The following is a 24,182-nucleotide window of genomic DNA, read 5'->3' on the forward strand; positions in this document are numbered from 1 at the left end:
GGACTAAGAACCAGGGTTCCTGAATTGCAGGGGTTGGACTAGATGAGGCTGGAGTGTCCTCTTCCCAGGATTCCTCTTCTGGCTCCCAATGCCATGGGTGGAAATTTCCCGTGAAGCTGCCCCCCCCTTTCACAAGAGGGGAGGAACTCTTTTTTTCCTGCGTCTTAAACTACCCTTTGACTGGCAACCATCTCCAATCTCCTTGCTGGACACTCCCAACCAAAGACAAATCAGATTCTCCTTCCACCTTGTCCCCAATTCTTGAATTGGCTTTATTTCAAAACAGGGTGGGGGGTAGAGATGGCTTAGTCTTCCAAACAACCCTTTATCCATTAGTTAGTAGACAAGCTTCCCAGTGCAAGGAGAGGAAAGCAGACCTCTGAGCCCAGCCTGGCCCCCCCCCAATTCTACCTGCATGCCTTGAGGCCCCAAGATGGGCGGAGGAAGGCCTGGGGGGCAGCTGCTGGCTGGGACTTTGATTGGGGCAGGGTGGGAGAGAAGCCTCTGAAGACAGGAAGACCGGCCAGGGGGTGGCACTGGGGGGATTTATTCACATTGGTTTTTTACAAAAAGAAACCACCACCCCCGGCTGTGAGGAGCGTGGCGCCTTCATGGTAGGCTTGCAAAAGCAGGTGGGAAGCCTCCAGTGACTGGGGGGGGGGGCTCTGATTGCTTCCCCCACTCCTTTGCCAAGGCCGGCGCCCCCTTGTGGTTAGTGCTAAGCATTACACAGGAAGTGGGGCTGGGTGCAGCAGGGCCCTAGGCAGCTGCCCCACTCACACAGTTGCCTCCCCTGCCTCTCCTCTGGCCCCCGCCACTCTGCCCTCCAAGACTTGCCCCTCATGCTCCCCAGAGAAGCCCACTGAGGGCAGCTTGATCCTCAAACTCCCCTCGCCCTGCTCGGAGCCCCCCTCCACGCCCCCTTGAGCTTTGGGGCTCAGGGCCACCTTGGGAAACCGGGACTTTGGGGACCTCTCCCCCTTGGCGCCCATCTCAGCCGCTTCCAGAGAAGACATCTCCAGCCGGGCAGCCGAGGAGACCACGGGCCCCGCAGCCCCCTCCCCAGTGCGCTTCCTGAAGCCCGAGAAGGAGATCTTGGGCGACTTGAACTTGGCCGCCTTGAGGGCCGCCAAGGCTCCCCTGCCGGCCCCCAGGGCTTCGTCCTTGGCCTCCTCTGCCCGCACCAGCTCCAGGTTCAGCTCCAAGTCTGCTCCTGCCATCTTGGGCGGGGAGGAGAGCTCCACCTGCGGCAGGCGGATCTTGCCCAGCTTGGCCCCATTGTGCAGAGAGGCCCCCGCCTGCTCCCCATTGACTTGGGCACCCCCCTCGCCCTTGGAGAAGCCCAACTTGGGCACCTTCATCTTCAGGGGAGAGCCGTCCTCCAGCTCCCCATTGACTTCGGCTCCGCCTCCCTTGGCCTTGGGTGAGAGGGAGAGCCCAAAGGTGGGGGGCTTCAGCTTCAGCTTGGCCATCACCCCCTTGCTGCCATCTGCCTCCTCCCCCTCCCCCTCTAGGAGCCCCTCCGCCCCTCTGCCCTTGGCCCTCCCCAGCCCAAACGGGGGCCTCTTGACCTTGGCCTCCCCCTCGTGCCCAGGGGGTCCTCCTTCCCCGCCTTCTGCTCCCCCTTTGGGTAGAGACAGCCCAAACTTGGGGATCTTCACCTTGTACCTCTTCCCTGCCTCCGCCTCAGGGGCCTCCCCGCTTCGGCCCCCCCTCAGCTCTTGGGAGCTGCCGTGGCGGAGCTGGGCCCCCTCCACCTGGTACTCTGCGTGCGCCTTGAGGCTGGGGGCCGAGAGCTCCACGCCGGGCACGTGGAAGGCCGCTCTCTTCCCCTCCAACTCGCCTGGAGAGGGAGCGCCGTCCCCCTGGGGGCCCAGCAGCTCCACAGCTGGCACCTTGATCTGGGGCGCCTTCAGCCTGGCCTCGAACCCTCCCACTTCCACATCCAGACCTGGCAGCTTCCCTGCTTCCCGCCGGGCAGCCTCACTCTTCCCCTCCTGGTCCACCGAGAAGCCCACACCTGGCAGGGCAATCTGGGGCATCTTGAAGGAGAAGTCCGCCCCTTCAGGTGGGGGGCAGAGGGGCTGGGTGTCTGCACCCGCTTTGGAGAGGCCCAGGGACGGGAGCTTGATCTTGAACTTGCCCTCCTCGGGGGACCCCCGGGCCTCCGCTTCCCCCTTGGCAAGGCCAAAGCCAATGGGCACAGAGGGCATCTTGATCTGGGAGGCTTCCTTGGCCTCAGGGCTCAGCGCCTCTGTGCTGCCTCTCAGTTTGGGGGCCTTCAGCTCCAGCTGTGGGACTCGGGGCAAATCCGCCTCAGCTTCCGCTTCCCTGTCCGAGGTGGAGCCCCCAAATTTGGCCAGCCTGATGACCGGGCCCCCAGCTTTGGCGCGTGTTCCCTTCCCTGCTTCCGAGCCCACATCCAGCTCCACCTCAGGGGCCTTCACTCGGGGGGCAGAGAACTTGGGCAGCCCCACTGAAGGCATCCGGAACTTGGCTTCTGACCCTTCAGGGACCACCTCTCCCCCCTCTGCTGTCAGGGGCAGCTCCGTATCCGACAGGCGCCCCTTGGGCAAGGAGAGGTCCACTCTGGGCAACCGGATCTTGGTGCCCAGGAGAGAGGTGTCCACCGCCCCTTCCCCACCTTCCTCCCCGAAGCTGAGCCTGTGCCCCCCAAGCAGCTGCACCTCTGCCCCACCCTCCTCCGCTCTCCCAAACCTTGGCAGCTCCACCTGCGGCAGTTTGATCTTGGCCTCTGCTGGCAGCATGGGCTCTTCCACCCCGGCTGTGGGTAAACTCACTTCCAGCTCTAGTTTGGGGGTGGAAATGCCCACCCTGGGGATCTTCAGCTCCCCCTCGTATCCGCGGAGGTCGGCCTCTGAGACATCCACCACCGGCTTCTCCCCTTCACCTCTGCTGCTGGGCATGGAGATCTCCAGAGAGGGCACCTTCACCTTGAGAGTAGGGCTCTCTGCACCCACGGCCAGCCCCACCTCATCCCTGGCCCCGATCCTGGGCAGCTCCACCTGGGGAACCTTCACTTCCAGCTCGGGCGGGGCCTGCAGATGTGCCAGCTTCCCTGGGTCTGCTTCCACCTTGGGGGAGGAGAGCTTCAGCTTGGGCATCTTGGCGAAGGGGCCCCCCTTGGGCTTCTCCCTGGGGCTGCCAGGGGCTTTCTTGGCTTCTGCTTCCATGCCCGCTGTGTCCCTGCGCATGAGGCCGAACGAGGGCATCTTGAACTTGGAGCCTTTGGCCTCCTTTTCGGGCACCTTTGTGCCCAGGTCTCCTGCCAGGGCCTCCCTGCTCCCTCTCAACTTGCCCCCCTGGCTCTCAAATGCCAGATCCCCTTCCTTGCCTTTGCCCCGGAATTTGGGCAGCGAAAACTTGGGTACTTTCAGCTTGATGTCGGGCACCTCGGTGCCAACCTCGGGCAAGGGGGTGCCGGAAGGCTCTTCACCGGTCCATGCGGGGAGGCCAAGGTCCACGTCCACCGCCGGCACTGTGACATCCACCGCTGGCAGCTCCACCCCCCCGTGAGCCTCAAGGGCTGCAGTCGCCCTTGCCTTGGGTGCCATCCCTTCCACATCCACTTTTGATTTGGGAAAGGAAATCCCAAACTTTGGCACTTTCAGCTTGGCTTCCATGCCACCCTCCGCCTCAGGTGCTGAGGCCTCTGGGCTGGCCTTCCAGGCTTTGGGGCCAGGGATGCTGAACTTGGGGAGCGTAAATCTGGGCACCTTGATGCTGGCCTCAGCCTCCAGGGCTTTGCCGCCCTCCAGTGTCACATCTAGGATCTTGACGGACGGGATTTCGACAGAGGGCAGCTTCACTTTGGCCCCCTCCACTTCCAGCAAAGACTGGCCCTTCACAGCCAGGCTGCTCTCTGCTGTTCCTTCCTCTCCCGGCAGGGCCTTTCCCAGAGAAAGGTCCACTTTGGGGATCTTGGCCACCATCCCGCTGACATCAGGCCCCCCCAAGACCCTCTCCCTTGGCTCTGCCTCTGGCAGGCCCCCCTGGCACGTGGGGACACTGATCTCCACCTCCAAGTCTCTGGTCATGGCCTTGGGTGAGAGCACCCTGAGCTTGACCTCATGGCCCCGGGGCAGCTGCTCGGAGGCCGCCAGCTCTCTCTCCACCTTTGGCAGATCCAGTTCAAGCCCAACTTTGGGCAAGTCAATGTCCAGTGCCGGCACGGCCGCCGACGGACAGCTCAGGCGAGCGGCAGGGACAGCCACCTCCACCCGCGGCTTCTCCACGGAGATATCCAACTCTGGCCTGGGCACAGGGGCCTTGGGCAGCTGCATGTCTGGCAGCCGCATTGCCGGCAAGGAGAGGTCCACCTTGGGGACGCTGACCTTCACACCGGCCTCACCTTCCAGCCTGGGCACCTGGGCATGCATCTGGGGCAGGGAGTCTGCCTTGGCAGAGAGGTCAAACTTTGGGAGAGACACCTGGGGCACCTGGAACTTGAACCCGGGCCCTTCAGCAACCTCTCCTGACTTCGGCCTCCCGGCGGGGGCTGCCACCTCCACCATGGGCCTGGGAAGCTGCACCTCCCCCACTTTGGGGAGAGCAATGTCCAGAGATGGAACCTTCACCTCGGGGAACACGGCCCCCTCTTTGCTTTCTAGCTTGCGTTCCGTCAAGGAAATCCCGAACCCTGGGAGCTGGATCTTGGGGCCTTTGGCTTTCGCCTTGGGGCTTTCATGCCTCCCCATGCTGAGCTCCACCTGGGGCAGCCTGCCTTCTTCTTCCCCTTTCTCCAGGGGGGCTCTGGAGCCCAGCTTGGGCAGGCTGAGCAAAGGCACCTTGACGGAGACGTCTGGGACCTCTGCTCTGGCCTTCGGAAGCTCCACTTCAGCCTTCCCCTTGGGCAGGGGGATCCCCAGCTCCACCGAGGGGATCCCCACCTCCAGGGGGGGCAGGGCCACCCCCGCCTTCAGCTTCTCCTCCCGCTCTTCCGTTTTGCCCAGGGCCACTTCGACAGCTGGGACCTTGACGCTGGGTGCTTTCAGCTCCGCCTCCTCAGCAGAGACCCCAAACTTGGGGGCCCTGATCTTGAAGCCCTCCCCTTTAGGGGTCATCTCTGGGGCGGCTCTCTCCAGCCCAGGGAAGGACAGGTCAACGTCCACCTTGGGGGCTGCCACTTCGGCCGTAGGCAGCTTCAGCCCGCCCTGGAGACCCCCTTCCGTGAGCTCCACCCCGCTGACTTTGGGCAGGGTGGCCTCCACCTTGGGCAGTCCAAACTGGGGGGCCTGGACTTTGCTTTTGGGGGACTCTCTGCCGGGCCCAGCTTTGGGCAGTGGCAGGTCGAGCTCCACCTGCGGGGCCTGGAACTCGCCTTCTGCCTTGGCCTCCGCCCTCTTGGCCTTGCCGAAGGGCGCGCTGAAGCGGGAGAGGCTGCCTGCTGCTTTCGCCTCCGTCGCAGCCTTGGGCAGGCCCACCTCCAGCCAGCCCCCGGTCCCCTTGGCTCTTGCTGCCGCAGCCTCCTTAACCTTCAGCCTGGGGAACTTCAGCCTGCGCCGCTTGGTCTCCAGGGAGGACAGGCGAGGAGAGATGTCTGGGCTGGGCTCCGAAACGGCCACTTCTCCTGCGCTCTTGGCCTTGCGCAGCTTGGAGAACTTGGGCAGAGAGAACTCCACGTCGACGGGAGCCACGTCCAGCTTGCCACCAGCCAAGTCCCCGCTCCAGGACGCCCCTGACGCTGCCTGCAGGTCCTTGGCCTTTGCAGCCGCCGCCTTCTTCTTCTTCTTCTTCTTTTTCTTCAGCGATGTCAGGCTCTGGATGTTCTGGGGAAAGAAGTGCAAGGGCTGCGTGAGTCTTAGCAAGAGGCGCCCAGAGAGAAGGTGAGGGAAAGGAGCCACGTACATAAAGTGGTGCGTGGAATGGAGAAAGGAGAAACGGGCGTTTCCCTCCCTCTCTCGTGGACATCCAGTGATGATTCAGGACAGGGGAAAGAGGTTCCTTCTCCCTGCAGCATAAACTGGAACAGGATTATTAACTATGAACCCCCAAATTTTGGATCTCCTCCAAACCTGTGCCAAAGTTCTGCAGTAAAAACCCTGCACCCCCAAACTGGATCCCATCCCACATTTAGGGGTTTGTAGTTAATGAAGCCCTGTGGAACTCACTCCCAATTGGGATGGCTTTAAAAGAGAACATAAGAGGAGATCTAGTCCAGTATCCTGTTCACACAGTGGCCAACCAGAGGCCCATTGTGGAAAACTGGCAGGCAGGATCTGACCACAAGAGCAACTCCTGTGGTTTTCAGCAACTGGGATTCAAAAACAGGGCAGAGCCATTGTGGCTGTGAGCCACGGACAGCCCTCTCCTCCTTCTCCATGAATTGGCCCATTCCTCTTTTAAAGTAATTTTTAAATTTGCCTCCTATGGATTAGACAAAGTCACAGAGGAGGAGAGGACTAGCAATGGCTACTAGCCAGGATGGCCAAGTGCAACCTCCCCGTTTGGAGGCAGTGATGCCTCTCAGTACCAGTTCATAGAATATCTATGTCAACCTCTGGGTGCCACCCCAGGCACCCTCTCACCCCTGGAGACAGAGGGGGGTGCACCCTGTCACTGGGCCAGCGCCACAGAGCAATACTAGGACCACCTACCAGTTTGGCCATCTTGGCTTTGGGGCCCCTCACTTCAAAGGTGGTGGCTCCAGGCTTGCGGGAGACGTCAGTGCTGGGTACGGTCCGTTTCAGGCAAAAGGAGATCTTGTACGGCTCAGCACACTTGAGGATCTGCAAGGCGTCTTCATACTTGATGTTGTCAAAATAGACTCTGGCACTCAGGAGCTGGTCGCCTACAAGGCGGGTGGACAGGGGAAGATGTCGAAGCTGAGCCACAGCCCTGCAGTGTTATCCCTCCCGCTGCCCTTAGCTCGTTCTGCAGGAAGGGGGCAGGCCAGAAAACAGGGCCAAGGCCTGAAACTCCAGAGACGCTGTCCGAGGCAACTTTACAGGAACACAAACTTTGGCTCCGGAATTATTGACACAACTGGCAGGAGTGCCCCTGCTCACATGCAGAGACCATTACCGCCCCTGTTCAGCGGCTGCACCCTTAACCCGTACCAAGGCTGAGCCCCGTCCAGGGCTGCCAAGGTCCTGAAGGGGTAGTCCACCAGCAGGGCACAGAGGCACCAGCTGCCTCCCTTGCCTCTCCCTCCGTCAGGTCTCCTAGCAGCTGTGCGCAAGGAGAGAAACTCTCTGTAGAAGCTGCCCCCATCTCATAGAGGGCAAGGGAGGGGCTGTGGCAACCCAGTCAGATGGAAGGGGTATAAATGATAAAATTATTATTATGTTGCTTAAGGTGGTCAAGGCGCCCTCGCCGGAGCAGAGAATCATCCCTGTTCTTCAGTCCCCCCCCCTCCCTTCACTGGCAGTGTGGTGCAGTGGTTAGAGCATTGGACTGGGACCTAGGAATGACCAGTGTTGAAACTCCCTCACAGACAGAGTTGTTGTTGTGGGCATTAGATGAGGACCAGGATTCAGGAGAGATCAGGGTTCCAATCTCCCCACTCAGCCATGACGTTTGCTGGCTGAGACCTGGAGGGCCTAACCTACATTGCAGGGCTGTTGTGAGCATTAAGTGAAGAGGGAAGAACCATGCAGGCCCCCTTGAGCTCCTTGGAGGAAAAAGGTGGGACATCAATGCAATGCAGGGAGGTTTGGGAGCAGAAGCCCCAAACGGCCACTGCTTCCAGCCTGTGCAGGCAACAGTGAGCTAGGAGGGAGCCAGACTCTGGCTTTGCGCCAGGCGGCTGCTCTTTCCCTCCACCAACAGGGAGGCTCACCTTCGCGGAGGCTCAGCGCCTGAGCAGCAGGCGAGTCCTTCAGGACGTCCTTGACGAAGAGGCCACTCTTTCCCCCTCCGGCCACGCTCATCCCGCTGACCCCGGCTTCTGCCTCTGTCTCCACGATGATCTCCAGCAGCTCTGAGGTCTCAATGGTTTTCTCCATGGAGCTCAGCCGCGCCTCCATCTTGGCTGGGGCCAGGGGCTCCCCCCTCTCCTCTTCCTCGGCCTCTTCGGAGCTGCGCTGGCTCTCGCCTTTCCTCTGCAGGACTCTCTTCAGTTCCGCATGCAGCTTCTCCTTCTGGGCCTGGGGGGGAACCGAGAGGGTGTCCACACAGCACACCAGACCAGGCGGGGACCAGTTCGCTGAACTGCCACAGCTTCCTCCCAGGGGCTCCTGCTTCTTTTGGGAAGACGATGGAGCTATTTCGCTAGTGGGAGTTTATTCCTCCCAGCCTCCTTGGAAGAACCATCCACACACCCCCCAAACACACCCCAACACCACCCAGCAATTCTCCTTTCGCTATCCGGCTTAAACGTTGGCGGAGGCTTTCTTGGGAGCCAGGGAGCCAAGGCTCCTAAACTCCCCTCCCCTGCTGGCCAGTCCAGAGCCAGCTTCCCCCTCTCTGCCCCGCCTAATGGTGATCTCAGATAAACTAAGAGCATGAGACGAGCTACTGGATCAGGCCAAGAACCCATCCAGTCCAGCCTGCTCTTTTCCCCTAAGAATCCAGATAGACTGCCACTGGACCGGGAGGTTCCCGAAGAACATACAAAGAGCCTGGCTGCTGGATCAGGCCAACTGGGGCCCATCTAGACCAGCATCCTGTTCTCACAGCGGGCAACCAGATGCCCCAGTGGGAAGATCACAAGCAGGATCCGAGCACAAGAGCCACTCTCTCCTCCTGCAGGTTCGAGACATGGGCATTCAGAAGCATTGCATGGCATAGCCCTCGTGACTAGGGGGCCTCGATAGCCCTCTCCTCCAGGAATAGGCACAATCTGCCATCCAGGTTGGTGGCCACCACTGCCTCCACCTGTGGAAGGGAGTTCCATAGTTTAACTAGGCACTGCATGGAGATGTAAGAGGCGGCAGAGGCCACACCTTGGAGGGGCAACAGGCTCAGGGACCCAGCGTCACCCAAACTGCCTTCTACCCCACATCTTCAGATGTGTGACCTGCCCCCTCCTCCTTGGGGGGGGGCACAGCCCTACCTGCCTCCTCCACCCTCAGAACGTGTCTTCTTGTCTGTCCCCCCCCCACCCCCTCTTCCCGACTTACTGCTCGGTCTGCGTCACCAGCTTCCTCGGGGGGCAGGTGCGGGGGGCTGCCTGCGGGGGGCTGCAGCTGCTCATTCCCTTTGGAGCCGGCTGTCTGGAAGGCAGGAGAGAAGCAGGAGGTGGGGAGGTGGCTCTGCCAGCTCTCAGGGACCCCAAAGGCCCAGCTGGGAATGGGGTGCAGCCGGGGGGGGGGCTGGCCTCTGTAGTAGACAACGCCAGTGGTAACAGGGGCACAATCGGTCTGGGCTGGGGAGGTGCTGAAGGGACACAGGCGCAACTAGGGAACAGGCTCCCTCGGAAGGTAGTGGACTCTTCTTCGTTGGGTTTTTAAGCAGAGGTCTGGTGGGGGTTGGGCTCGATGACCCTTGGGGTGCCCTGCAATCTGCAGTTCTATGATTATAAGCAGATCTGCTGCTTTTACTGCGACAGAGCAACACAGCCACTTCTCGAAATAAACACACCTGAGTTACACTTAGAACCACAGAACTGTTGAGTTGGAAGGGACCCCCAAGAGTCATCTAGTCCAACCCCCTGCAATGCAGGAATCACAACTTAAACACACACAAACGGCTTTGTAAGACACCCACTCCCACCTATAGATCTGCCGGCAGGAGTCATGGAGGAGTGGGAAAACAGCAAGAGCCCACCAGGGAGGGTGCTGACCTGCAAAACGTCCAGAGAGATGATCGCCAGGCCCAGAGGACCAGTGGGAGAACCCTGGGCCTGGGAGGACCGAGTTCAAGTCCTAACCCAGTGATGGAGCAGTGGCTGGAGTGTCGGGCTGGGACCAGGGTTCAAAGCCCCATTGGGCCATGCAGCTCACTGGGTGGCCTTGGGCCGGTCATTGCCTCTTAGCCTGTCCTACCTCACAGGGTTGTTGTGAGGATTAAACGAGGGTGAGAACCACGTCTGTTGCCTTCAGCTCCTTGGAGAACAAAGTGGGATATAAATGCAGCAGACAGGCAGCCAGGCAGCCAGGTACTGCAGGCAGGTAGGTAGACTTGGGGGCGGGGCCATCGATTCACCTGCCACCTATCTGGAAAATGGGCACAGGGTTGTGTCTGCAGTCCAAAGAGCTGCACTGGAAGCGTCATTTGAGAGAGGAGTGCAATTCCCAGGCTTCCTTGAAGAGGGTTTCTGGTGGGGCTGACCCAGAATTCAGACAGGGGGAGCCCAGCTTGAGGGTGGGGGCTGCAATAGTGGTGATGGAGGAGGAGCAGGTGCCCAGGTACTTACAGCTGCTTGCTGCCTTGTCCTGAACACGTGGCTCTCTGGAACCTGGCCCTGTGCAGCTGTGGAGGGGGAAATGTTATTATTTTATTTGTTATTATTTATTATATTTGTATACTGAAGATCACAGGATATTCATAATAATAATAATAATAATAATAATAATAATTTATTATTTATACCCCGCCCATCTGGCTGGGCTTCCCCGGCCACTCTGGGCGGCTTCCAAAAGAATATTAAAATACTATAATACATCAAACATTAAAAGCTTCCCGAAACAGGGCTGCCTTCAGATGTCTTCTAAAAGCCTGGTAGTTGTTGTTCTCTTTGACATCTGGTGGGAGGGTGTTCCACAGGGAAGGCGCCACTACCGAGAAGGCCCTCTGCCTGGTTCCCTGTAACTTGGCTTCTCGCAGTGAGGGAACCGCCAGAAGGCCCTCAGTGCTGGACCTCAGTGTCCGGGTAGAACGATGGGGGTGGAGACGCTCCTTCAGATATACTGGACCAAGGCCGTTTAGGGCTTTAAAGGTCAGCACCAACACTTTGAATTGTGCTCGGAAACGTACTGGGAGCCAATGTAGGTCTTTCAAGACCGGTGTTATGTGGTCTCTGCGGCCGCTCCCAGTCACCAGTCTAGCTGCCGCGTTCTGGATTAGTTGTAGTTTCCGGGTAACCTTCAAAGGTAGCCCCACGTAGAGCGCATTGCAGTAATCCAAGCGGGAGATAACCAGAGCATGCACCACTCTGGCGAGGCAGTCCGCAGGCAGATAGGGTCTCAGCCTGCGTACCAGATGGAGCTGGTAAACAGCTGCCCTGGACACAGATTTGACCTGTGCCTCCATGGACAGCTGTGAGTCCAAAATGACTCCCAGGCTGCGCACCTGGTCCTTCAGGGGCACAGTTACCCCATTCAGGACCAGGGAATCCTCCACACCTGCCCGCCTCCTGTCCCCCAAAAACAGTACTTCTGTCTTGTCAGGATTCAACCTCAATCTGTTAGCCGCCATCCAACCTCCAACCGCCTCCAGGCACTCACACAGGACCTTCACTGCCTTCACTGGTTCTGATTTGAAAGAGAGGTAGAGCTGGGTATCATCCGCATACTGATGAACACCCAGCCCAAATCCCCTGATGATCTCTCCCAGCGGCTTCATGTAGATGTTGAAAAGCATGGGGGAGAGGACAGAACCCTGAGGGCACCCCACAAGTGAGGGCCCAGGGGTCTGAACACTCATCCCCCACCACCACTTTCTGAACACGGCCCAGGAGGAAGGAGCGGAACCACTGTATAACAGTGCCCCCAGCTCCCAGCCCCTCAAGACGGTCCAGAAGGATGTTATGGTCGATGGTATCAAACGCCGCTGAGAGATCCAGCAGAACTAGGAAACAGCTCTCACCTTTGTCCCTAGCCCGCTGGAGATCATCAACCAGAGCGACCAAGGCAGTTTCAGTCCCATGATGAGGCCTGAATCCCGAATGGAAGGGATCCAAATGGTCCGCTTCTTCCAGGCGTGCCTGGAGTTGTTCAGCAACCACTCGCTCAATCACCTTGCCCAAGAATGGAAGATTTGAGACTGGGCGATAGTTGGCTATCGTGGCTGCATCTAAAGATGGTTTTTTAAGAAGCGGTTTAATAACCGCCTCTTTCAGCGGGTCTGGGAAAGCTCCCTCACGGAGGGAAGCATTCACCACCCCACGAAGCCCATCGCCCAGTCCTTCCCGGCTAGCTTTTATAAGCCAGGATGGGCAAGGATCAAGGAGGCAAGTGGTTGGTTTCATTCGTCCAAGCAGCCTGTCCACATCCTCGGGGGTAACAGATTGGAAATGATCCCACACAACTTGACTAGACAGGACTCTAGCACTCTCCCGCCCCGGCCCTGCTCCCACGGTGGAGTCTACCTCTTCTCGAATCTGAGCGACTTTATCTGCAAAAAACTTTGCAAAATCATTGCAGGAGATCATGTGGCCCCTACTGGGCCCTGATGGAGCAGGTGGTTCCGCTAAATTGCGAACCACCTGAAAGAGTCTCCTGCTGCTGTTTTCTGCAGATGCAATAGAGGCGGTGAAGAAAGTCTTCTTCGCCGTCGCTATCGCCACTTGGTAGGCTCGACATTGAGCTCTAACCCGTGTCCGGTCAGATTCAGAATGGGTTATCTGCCACCGGCGCTCTAGCCGTCTCAACGATTGTTTCATTGCCCTCAGATCCGTGGAAAACCACGGGGCTGTCCGGACTCCATGCAATCGGAGAGGGCGCTTTGGAGCCAAACAGTCAATAGCCCTGGTTAACTCCACATTCCAGCGGGCCACCAGGGAATCAGCTGAAAGGCCATCAGCATGGGATAAAACATCCCCTACCACTCTCTGGAAACCATTTGGATCCATTAAGTGGCGGGGGCGGACCATCTGAATCGGTCCCGCCTCCCTGCAGAGGTGAAGGGTCACGGAGAAGTCCAGTTGCACCAGGAAGTGATCTGACCATGGCACTTCTTTGGTTTCGCTTTTACTTAGTGTCAGATCACCAACATCCATAGAGGTGAACACCAGGTCTAAGGCATGCCCGTGGCTATGAGTTGGGCCAGACTTATTCAGGGACAGCCCCATGGAGGCCATGCTTTCCACGAAGTCCCGAGCGGCCCCTTGTAAGGTCGTGTCGGCATGGATGTTAAAATCCCCTAGGACAACCAAACTAGGTGTCTCCAGGAGGACATCCGCCACGACCTGAAGCAGCTCGGGCAGGGAATCCTTGGTGCAGCGGGGAGGTCGGTACACCAATAGGAATCCTGTACTGCCCCTATTGCCCAACTTCCAGAACATGCACTCAGAGAACTGGGTCTTTCCAGTAGGACGCCTGGTGCAAACTAATGACTTCCTAAAAATCACTGCAACCCCCCCTCCCCGCCCACAAGGCCTGGGTTGCTGTGCGTAAGAGAAACCTGGTGGACAAGCAGCGGCAAGGACGGGCCCATCTGCTTCATCCAACCAGGTCTCTGTCACACATGCCAGGTCAAATCCTCCATCCACAATCAGGTCGTGGATGGCAGAGGTTTTATTCATCATTGACCTGGCATTGCACAGCAACACTTTCAGGTCATGTGGGTTTCCCTTGTTGATTCCAGTATCCTTCCGGTCAGGACCAGACCTGGAGGCAGGGATAGTCCTCAAACAACGACTAAGCCTGCTTCCTTGGTAATGACATGGTCTGGTCTTAGCGTAACTCCTCCTCCTACCCGTGATCACTGAGATATAAAAATACAAAATGATAACACAAAATACATAATAAAACAAACACAAACCAATAACCCCATTCCCACAACACGTTTAAAAGGGTATTGGATAATTAGCCAAAGGCTGGGGAGAAGAGGAATGTTTTTGCTTGGTGCCTAAAGGTGTATAATGAAGGCGCCAGGAGAACCTCCCTGGGGAGAGCATTCCACAGATGGGGAGCCACTGCAGAGAAGGCCCCGTTCTAAGTGTTGCCACCCTCCAGACCTCTCGAGGAGGAGGCACAGGAAGGAGGGCCTCAGAAGATGATCTCAGGGTCTGGGTAGGAGGCATTGCAGTAATCCAACCTGGAGGTTACCAAAGCATAGACAGCAGTAGCTAGTAGCTAGGCTCTCCCTGTCCAGATGGGGGCACAGCTGGGCCACCAGCCAAAGCCGACGGAAGGCACTCCGGGTCACTGAGGCCACCTGAGCCTCAAGCAACAGCAGAGGATCCAGGACCACCAAGCAGTAGCCTGGCTCTTTTTAAGTTTTTATGGAACCTCCAGGTCCAGAGGCAGTCAATCTAGAGCCCTGGGTCCCTAGGTGTATTTGACCACAGTGAGAACAGGATGCTGACCCAGCAGCCAGGCTCTTCTGAGGTTCTTCTGCCCACCAACCCCACAGGCATCAGCCTCTGGGATGGAGAGGAAAAAGCCACCTCTGGAGAGGGAGGCATGGCCCCCTAGGCTTCCACAGACGGCCCCCTCTCCCACTGTTCCTTCCTGCTGCCCTCCTTTCCCTGCCCAAGAAGACTGCAGCCGGCACTTGCTCCCTCCCTTGGTGAAATCCCAGGCTGCCACGGAGGGGTGGCATTTCATTCCCACGCCCGGACTCCGAGGACCCACGCCACACCGTTCCCCAAAGGTCAAGACGCGATGCCGCACATTCCCAGGCCAGAGGACAAAGGGACGCAGCGTCTTGGCCAACCCCTCACGGGCATCGCTAGCATTCCTGGAGCCGTTCCCAAACACCTCCCCCTCCTCGGCGACTGCCCTCTGGAGCTCTGGCTGGCATCTCCGTGGAGAAACCCAAGGCAGCAGGAGCCCCAGGGCCGAAAGCAAACTCTGAGCTTCTCCACACTGGCCTTTTGCCCTGTGCTGTCCAGACACAGGTTGCCACTTCAAATCTCCCTTTCTGAATGCTCTTTAAAGCTGAAGTGCAAACCCAACCAATTTGGGTTTCCCACAGACTGACGTTTGCTCCGATTCAGCAGTAAAGAGTGGATTTCCGCAGGGGAAACTCCAGAGCACGAACAAGAATATTCAAACATGGAGATTTAAAGGGCAGACCTAGGCCTTGAAAGTTCAAAGGATTGTTAGTGTGAGTAAGTCCCCAGGCAGGTCCTCACACTCACAGCCAGCGTATTAAACGGGGGGGGGGAGGGTGTGCTCTGGATTCACACCCCACAATGTGTACTTCTGGCTGAAGAAGTGGGACTCGTAAGCATAAGATAAGAATTTGGGTGGCTTTCAAAGAGAATTAGACAAATTCAGGGAGGAAAAGTCTATGGAGGTAAAGGTAAAAAGGTAAAGGACCCCTGGACGGTTAAGTCCAGACAAAGGAAACTATGGGGTTGCGGCGCTCATCTCGCTTTCAGGCCAAGGGAGCCGGCGTTTGTCCACAGACAGCTTTCCGAGGCATGTAGCCAACATGACTAAACCGCTTCTGGCACAACAGGACACCGTGACAGAAACCGGAGTGCACGGAAACGACGTTTACCTTCCCACTGCAGCAGTACCTATTGATCTACTTGCACTAGTGTGCTTTCGAACTGCTAGGTTGACAGGAGCTAGGACACAGCAACAGGAGCTCACCACATCGTGGGGATTCAAACCACTGACCTTCCGTTCAGCAAGCCCAAGAGGCTCAGTGGATGAGACCACAGCGCCACCCAGGATGGAAATTTCAGAAGGGGAGAGGGCTGCTCTGGGGCTCAGATTCCGCTTGCTGGTTTCCACACAAACCTAGTTGGCCACTGTGAGAACAGCCTGCTGGACTAGATGGGCCACTGGCCTGATCCAGCAGGCTCTTCTGTTCTGATGCTTCTTTCACTTCTTCCCACTTTCTTGATTGCTTTGGTGGCCCTTTTCTAAACCTCTTCCAACTCCACAATATCCCCTTTGAGGTGAGCTGACCAAAACTGTTCAGGTGCAAGCAGCAGATGTTCTGCCTGGGGCCCCCTGGGGCCCCCTCCTTTCCTGCTCTGCTCCCTCCAACCTCTGAATGCAAAACTCAGTGGAGAGAGATCTGCTCCCACTCCGAGCCCAAGACAAAGAGGGGCCTGTTCAGGTCTCTCTCTCTCCCACCTCCCTCGCTGCAGCGTCACCAGCCGTGCATCGTGGCAGAGCGTGGGAGAATGCCAGGCATTCTGTAGGCTCAGCAAAGCCAGAGTTGCGGCCAGCAAGGGGCAGTGGGGAGAGAGAGGCAGGCCAGGCCTGGGCCAGGAATGCTGCAAAGCAGCCAGGAGACAGGGCCCAGTGTCCCAGGGAGCTCTCCTTCCTGCTCTGGAGCCTGAGCCAGCCTGCGGGGTCAGACTAGATGACTCTGAAGGTCCCCTGCAGGAATGCAGAAAAGGTTTCCTGCAAATGACTGAGGCATTCCAGAAGGCCCACCTCAAAGCCAAAGTGAGGGAAGCCCATTCACACAACTCTTTCAAACCCCACTTGAGGCTACTTCTCAATGGCACTGCACTCCTTCCTTCCTTCCTTCCTTATGTGCAAAGCTTGAGTCAACCTCTCTGCCATTCCTTCTGTCTCTTCCCCCCACCTCCTTGAGCCCCCCTCCCTGGCCAGCTTCACACATGCAAGCACATCACTTAACTCCCCAATGGAGCCCAGGAACCAGCAGCTAGAGCCAAGCTGTTACTGTGAACATGAAACCAGAGCAAAGTTTCTCACACTCTGGGCCTTTGCCCTTTGCCCCAACCCCACCTCCAAAAACACCTGAGCAGGCTGGCTTGTACTTTGGGGGCAAGGTGTGGGACAGACAGACATAAGAACGTTATTATATTTATTCCATTGAAATGCCGCCCTTCGTCCACATAAGCAGAGCCTGCTGGATCAGTCTAATGGCCCGTCCAGTGGAGCATCCTATTCCAACAGTGGCTGAGCAGTTGCCTGTGGGAAATCTCCAAGCAGGACCTGAGTGCGAGAACCGCTCTCCCCTCCTGCGGTTTGCAGCAAATGGAATTCGGGAGCATTGCTGCCTCTGGCTGTGGAGGTCAGAGCAGAGCCAGTGATAGTCCTCTCCTGACAACCTTGGAGGTTTCTTAGCAGAGGCCGGATGGCCATCTCTCAGGGATGCTTGAGTTGAGATTCCTGCATTGCAAGAGGCGGCCGGACTAGAGGAACTTTGGGGCCCCTTCCAATTCTACAATTCTATTCCTCAAGGAATTTGCCCAGTCCTCTTTTAAGGCCTTCCAGGTTGGAGGCGATCACTGCCTTCTGGGGGAGAGTTTGACAGAGGGAGAAAAATTTCACCGTCTCCACTTTCTCCATGCCAGGCATAATTTTGTAAACTGCTATCATGCCACCTCTGACTTGACTTTTCTCTAAATTAAAAAGGCCCAAATGCTGCCTCCTTTTCTCATAGGGGAGACGCTCCACCCCCTGGAATAGCTGTGTTAATTTATTACCCCCCCCTTCACCCTAAGGTCCCAGAGGTGTCAGCAAAGGCTCAAAGAGATAGCAGGAGGCCAAGCAGAGCCAAGAGCCAGCCCCTCCCAAGCACCCCTTCCTCCTGAGGAGGGGGTGCTTCTGCCATCCACACAGGGAAGGAAACCACCCTGCCTCTGCCCCCCCCCCCCAGGACAGAGAGAAGCTCCTTCTTGGAGTGCACTTCCTCACTCTCTTATTCAGCACATTTCAGAAACAGAAGGAAGAATACGGGGGCAGGCGCGGGGGGGGGGGGAGAGAGAACGCAAAAGGCAAAACCAGCAAGATCCACTTGACAATTGAATGGACTGTTGCCAGGTGGTGGACTTTCCTTCCCTGGAGGTTTTGAAGCAGAGGTTGGATGGCCATCGGTCAGAGTTTTTTTAGCCATGGCTCCTACATTGCAGGGCCCTTGGGGGTCTCTTCCAGCAGTTATATGGCAGTAAGCAGAGTTGCACAGAGAATGGGGGTGGCGGGGGTGGAGGAAGGAAGATATTGAGGGGGCAAAAGAAAAGGAGAGAGACCTGGGGGGGGGGGCTGGGACCCTAGGTCAGGGAACAGCGCAGCCCTCACTGCAGGGAGGAGGCAATCATCCAGAAGGGGCAAATGGAGCAGGACCACCCTCAGCACAGGCACCACTTTGCCCCTCCATCACAAGCGTGGCGTAGTGGATAGAGCATTGGACTATGACCCGGAAGAGAGCAGGGTTCAAATCCCAGCCCCCATGGCCATGAAGTTCCCTGTGTGTGTCCTTGGGGTTAATCACTGCCCCCCTCAGCATAGCCTACATTGCAGGGTTGCAGCGGGGATACAGTGAGAAGGGGAGGAACTCTGTCCAGGCCACTTGGAGCTCCTTTGAGGAAAAGGTGGGATCTAAGTGCAACAAAGAAACAAACAAGGCCAAAGGGCCGTCTGCCCCTATACTGGCTCACAGGCATCCCATGTGACTCTCCCCCATTCTCCCCCTGTCATCCCTTTCTAAACTGAGCACATGCCCTGAAAGTGCCTGGCTTAAGTTTTAAACAATGGGCAGCCACAGGTTGAAGAATGTCTGCCCTTTCCTTCTCCGGACCAAGGGGCAGGCCAGGAGAAGGACTCTGATTCTGGACACAGGTGGAAGGAAGAGCCTCAGTCAGGAGGAGGAGCTACAGCCAAACCATGGTGAAGTGGGGGAGCAGAGGCCCCTTCACCTTGGGAACCAGCAATGCCCAATTTCCTAATCTAGCAGCAGAAAAACTGCTGGAGCAAGAGGTAAACCAGAGGCAACCCCTGGCCCCAACCTCAGCTGTCACGAGAACCAAAGAAGAGCCTGCTGGATCAGGCCAGTGGCCCACCAAGTCCAGCATCCTGTTCTCGGGGGGGGGCAGTCAGATGCCTCTTGGAAATGCACAAGCAGGATCTGAGCAACCCTCCCCTCCTGCAGTTCCCAGAGAATGTCAGAAACTCAGATATACAAGCTAGGTGCCCAATGGCTTCATGGACCAAGGCTGCAGTCGCCAAAATCGAATGTCTAGTTGCCATTTGGGGACAAGTCAGCTCTAAAGTCTTTGTTTTCAAATGATGGAGTGAGTGATTCTCAGTTAAACATCCGGCTAGTTCAAATGACAACCTTGAGCTGAGAACTTCAAAGAAGAAAAGTCCCTTGATCCAGGGGTAGTCTGCATATATATTGGCTGATTCCTTTTTCTTAATGGGGACACAGACCATTCACAGAATATTCTTCCCAACTGTGAGCAGGGCAGTGGGAGAAGACAAGCAACAACAATTCACTATAACGTCGTTCATTGCTCCTGCTCAGGCTGCACAGAAAAAGCATTTTGGTGCCTAAAATTCATTCTGATTGTGCAGATAAAATATAATGGATAGCGTTCTACAGGAGGGGGTATTAGTGTGTGAAAACAGTCCAGATCCAATGATCCCCAGATGGTGATGATGTCAGGTGCCATCCTGACAGCGCCCAGGCATCTTCACTTGGTCACAAGTGGCCGATAGCCGGGTGAAAATTGCACCTGGCCTCTGGCTAATTTCAAACACGGTTCCCAGCAACTGAAATTCAGCAGCATTGCCTCCTCCAGCTGTGGAGGGCAGAGCAGAGCCTTGTGTCTAGCAGCCCTTGAGAGCCCCATCCTCTTTTAAAGCCATCCAAGTTGGGGGCCACCACTGTCTCCACTAGGCACTGTGTGAAGAAGGACTTTCTTTTCTCTCTCCTGCAACTGTCCAGCATCCGGCTTCCAATTCTGGGCCTGGATGAGAATTTGGGGCCCTGGTCTGGATGCCCCATTCTCACCAGCTCCAGGCAAAGCCCCTCCTTCCTGGGGGAGAGCAGGTGCCCCTCTATTTTGCAAGGTAAGTGCGTCACTCTGGTCGCCCTGACTTTGGGGCAGGGAAACACAGATCCCGCCTGAAACCTGAGGCTGTCAGTAATCCCTGAGAAAAGGGTCTGATAGGAGGAGGCAAAACGTAGTTTTGCTCCTTGGCTGCAAGTGACGCACTTTCAGGCGCCATTCCAAGGCTGTATTCCTGGAAAGGCCCTCTGAAGCTCCTCCCGTGGGTCAGCGTTGGGGGCGGAAGGCAGATAACATCCCCACCAAAGGATTTCCTGCAGCAAGTCCTGCTTCAGCAGCCGGACCTCAACCAGGCACCCTGCAAACGCCACAAAGGGGGGTGGGGGGCTGAACTACTCAGCAGCCCCACCCTCATGGAAACTACAATTCCCAGGACTCTGCAGGCCAAGCCATGGAAGTTCAAGGCCGCTTCCAAGGCCAAAGCCAGAGAGCGTTTCTGCCTAGGAGTTATTCGTGCCTGAAAAGTACGATCTAAAGAGTTCAGGAACATAAGGAAATAAGAACAGCCTTCTGGATCAGGCCAGGGGCCAAGAAGGCGGGCTCAAAGGGTGTGTGTGTGTGTGTGTGTGTGTGTGTGTGTGTGAGAGAGAGAGAGAGAGAGAGAGAGAGAGAGAGAGAGAGAGAGAGAGAAAATACCCCTTTCTAAATTGCAGAGTTTTTCTTTCAGGTTTCCCAGTCAAGCCAGTAACAGCAGTGCTACTGCAACATGCACATTGCCAAAGAAGATGGCAAGTGGAAAAATCAGCAGAAGCTCCCCTGAAGCTCCCACCCAGCCCTCAGATCCTTGCGAAGGAGAAGGGGCCACTTACACTCCCCGTTAGCCCCTTCTTGTCTCAGCACCCCTTTTCTCAAGCCCTTCCCTCGTCTCCTCCACCTGCCCTGCTGGATGATCCCCATTGCTGCTGCTGCTGCTCCTTCAGCTGCCTCTGGGCTCCCCGACCCTTTGGGATCTCTTCCAAGGTTACAAAAGAACATCAGAAGAACCTGCTGGATCGGGCCAAGCGTCCTGTTCTCACAGGGGCCAACCAGATGCCTCAAAGGGTTTCAAGCAAAAGAGGTTTCCAGCAGGTGAGATTCAGAAGCATTGCTGCCTCTGACCATCCTGGCTAGGAGTCATCAATAGCCCTCTTCTCTTAATCCTGCAGCCCAGCATGCGGCTCTCATGAGAAGGACGGCTTGCTGGATCTGCCCCCCCCCCCATAATAAGATTAGAAGAGCATGCTGGGAACCTGCCTGCACTTGGATCCTGCTTGCAGGTTCCCCGCAGGGCCTGATCCAGCAGCCAGGTTTTTCTTATAGAGGTGGATTTAGGGGGCACAGAGTCATGGGGGTACTGCAACTATTATTTAGGGTGGAGACCAAAAGCTGGGCAGGGAGACCAAATTTTGTTGCTGCACAGGACGCTGCTGAAATTTGAGACTCCAAGGTCCACTGTGACTTCTTCTGTTCTTTTGGACCTCGGGGTGCTTGGGGGCTCATGTGGACCTCCCAGAGGAACAAGCGGCTCCCCTGACAGGAAGCAACGCCTCTCTGCAGCTCCCGTCCAGAGCTCAGCGGTTGCCCAAACAGCAAACGAGGCCAGGAGAGTCAGCGAGGGGGAAAACAAGGCCGCCACAGTCACCGTCCCTTTGGCTCCAGAGCTCCTGATCCAATTAAGGCAGGAAAGAGCCGCTTGCTCTTCTGGTAACAGCCTTTAATTGGGAGCAGCTCTGCTTGGAACGAGGCCGGCCCCTGGCCCACGTGGGCCACATCCTGCTGAGTTCAGGGGCAGGAAGGAGCACTGGTGAGAGAAAGCTATCATCATCATCACCATGGCTGCTAGAGAGACAGACGGCCTGTCCCTGCCCGCAATGGTCTCTGGCCAACAACACAGGGAAGGAAAACGATGGCCAGCGCTCTTGCTCTCTCCTCCGCCCCCAGGTTGGGGGGGGCTGAAACAGCCAAGACCTGAGACTGTCCCTCCTCTGGCTCTATCAGCTCTCCCTCTCAGGGGGCTGGGTAGCCTCCTTTGGGGCCACCCTCACGGCTGTGACACAGATACCCCAGAGCTGCTTGTTAAGGTTTTGGGCCTGGCAAATACAATGTCAAGTGTGCCTCTGAGCATGTGCGCAGAGCGCCTTCCCCCAGTCCCACTGCCAGCCAAAAGGACACCCACATCCCAGGTCGGCCATGGCTTTCAGGAAGGGCGGAGCCCCCAAACCTCTCTTTTTAGCAGATGTGGTGCAGCTGTTCGACGCCGCGCCCCAGAAAGGAGATCTGGAGTCACAGGCAAAGTGCCCTAAGCATAAAATCAGACGTCTCCCTGCCAGGGGGAGTTTTCTGCTGCAGCAGCAGCAACACTGGCAGCCTCTGAGCCAGAGCTCTTGGCTGAAGGGCAGTCGGAGGAACGCCTGGCTTTTCATCTGCCCTGCAGCCTCCCCCGTTGCTGGACCACCATGGTGGAGGCAGAGGGCTGAAGGTGGGCTTCCCCTTGGGGAATCTGGTTAGCCACTGGGAGAACGGTGCTGGGCTAATTTTGCCCCCCTTGCGCCTGATCCAGCCGCCGGGCTCTTCTTGTGCTCTTATGGAACCTCCAGCTCCAGAGGCAGTCTATTTAGATTCCCCGGTTCTTAGTGTTTGGCCACCGTGAGAACAGGAGGATGGACTGGATGAACCACTGGCCTCATCCAGGTGTTCCTCATGAGCTCAGGGCAGCTGACCTGGATGCCAATTACCCCCACTTTATCCTCACAACCCCCCAATGAGGTAGGCTAAGGAGAAAGGGAGAGAAATGGGCTGAAGGGTGAGGTGAATGGCTGAGGAAAGATTTGAACTCTGATCTTGCCAGCCAGAGCCCATCACTCTAACCATTAGGGCCAAAGTCCTCACTTCCCCTCCCCCTGGGCACAGCCAGGTGCCCCCCAAGGCACACAGGGGCACTGAGAAGGTCTGAAGGCCGGGGGGGGGCGGGTTTGCTCCAGGCTTCCTGTCCTGCTAGCTGAGGAAATGAACTGGGTTTCCTTTGAGTCAGGGCTCCGCTGAGGTCTTGCCAGGAACGCAGGAAGTCAGAAACAAAAAGAAGGTGGCACTTGTGCAGGCAGCATCCCACCTCGGCCCGCCTGACCCCAGCCAGAAGCCTCTTCTTCTCTGGCGATCCCTCGTAGTTGAGTAAGATTGCCTTCCATGAACACGGCCTTAACAGTGAGTCCGTGACTGTGGAGGCCAATTCTGGATCCACATGTCCTTCCATGGTGGGACACTGGTTTCCAGGCAGGAGTTGATCATGGTGTGATTTGCCAAGCATGCCTTCCTCATAGCACATTTCTCCCTTGCGTCCTGAGTTTTGAGTGTCTTCAAAACCCAGGACACCTTTGGTCAAGGCTGTTCTCCAACTGGGGCGCTCGCAGGCACCAGTGTTTCTCAGTTGTTGGTGTTTATACTTCTTTTTTTTTAGATTTGCCTTGAGAGAGTCTTTAAACCTCTTTTGTTGACCACCAGCATTACGCTTTCCATTTTAAAGTTTGGAATAGAGTGGTTGCTTTGGAATATGATAATCAGGCATCTGAACAACATGACCAGTCCAACAAATGTTGAAGAATCATTGCTTCAACACTGGTGATCTTTGCTTCTTCCAGTATACTGGTATTAGTTCACCTGTCTTCCCAAGTGATGTGTAGAATTTTTTGGAGACCCTGTTGATGGAATCTTTTGAGGAGTTGGGGATGGCGTTTATAAGTGGTCCGTGTTTCACAAGCATACAGTGAGGTTGGTAGTACAATAGCTTTGTAAACAAGCATTTTCATTTCCCTGTGAATGTCCCGGTCCTCAAACACTCTGCACTTCAATTGGGAGAAAGCCAAACTCACAGAGCTCAGGTGATGCTGGATTTTGGCATCAATGTTGGCCCATGTGGAAAGATAATTGCCCAGGTAGGAGAAGTGATCAACACTTTCCAGTCTTACAGAACTGAATTAGATTTGTGGCACTGCAGAGGGGTTATTTTGTACTTGTTGGTGCAGCACTTTGGTTTTGGGGGTGTTGAGCAATAGACCTAAGCTTTTCATAAGCTTCTGTGAAGATATTTAGGATGGTTTGGAGGTCATCCTCTGAGCGTGCGCACACTACGTTGTCACCAGCATACTGAAGCTCTATGACGGAAGTTATGATAACCTTACTCTTTGCTTTCAGGCTGCTCAGATTGAATAGCTTTCCATCTGTTCAATATACGATTTCTACCCCGGAGGGGAGTTTCCCTTCAACAATGTGTAGGATCATGGCAATGAAAATAATAAATAGGCTTGGGCCAATAATACATCCCTGTTTCACACCTGATCCCACAGTGAATGGTTCACTTTGAGAGCCATTGTTATCTGCAATTTTTGCTGTCATATTATCACGGAGGAGCTGAAGGATGTTCACAAATTTATCTGGGCCACCAGTTTTCAGAAGGACAGTCCACAGGGCATTACGATTTACAGCGTTGAATGCCTTAGCAGCACCCACACAGCCGCCCTGGGGGCCATCTTCAGGCTCTTCAGACTGGACAGCGGGCACAATTTGGGCTTTGGGGATCCACTAACCTGGCACAAAAGGTGCACCTTTAGAATTCTGAGTCCGGGAGCCTACAGTC

The 24,182-nt window shown here is 56.4% G+C and overlaps 1 protein-coding gene across 2 annotated transcripts in view; it reads right to left on the reverse strand.

Moving 5' to 3' along the window:
- Nucleotides 1-19: 19 nt before the first annotated feature.
- Nucleotides 20-24,182, reverse strand: part of PRX (periaxin) — a 29,283-nt gene continuing 5,120 nt past the window's right edge. The window contains exons 1-6 of one of the 2 annotated variants that reach the window (XM_081018575.1): nucleotides 14,153-14,408; nucleotides 10,319-10,374; nucleotides 9,084-9,176; nucleotides 7,802-8,108; nucleotides 6,618-6,811; nucleotides 20-5,789 (exon numbers count right to left, since the gene is read on the reverse strand). In XM_081018575.1, coding sequence (XP_080874701.1) covers nucleotides 777-5,789; nucleotides 6,618-6,811; nucleotides 7,802-8,108; nucleotides 9,084-9,176; nucleotides 10,319-10,374; nucleotides 14,153-14,393 — 5,904 coding nt within the window. In that variant the 5' untranslated portion in view covers nucleotides 14,394-14,408 and the 3' untranslated portion in view covers nucleotides 20-776. Of the gene's footprint in view, nucleotides 5,790-6,617; nucleotides 6,812-7,801; nucleotides 8,109-9,083; nucleotides 9,177-10,318; nucleotides 10,375-14,152; nucleotides 14,409-24,182 lie in introns of those variants that run through there. The other variant, XM_081018576.1, reaches the window with a different exon arrangement.

The sequence above is a fragment of the Podarcis pityusensis genome (genome assembly GCF_964106645.2).
Source record: "Podarcis pityusensis genome assembly, chromosome: 8".
Taxonomy (NCBI): Eukaryota; Metazoa; Chordata; class Lepidosauria; order Squamata; family Lacertidae; genus Podarcis; species Podarcis pityusensis.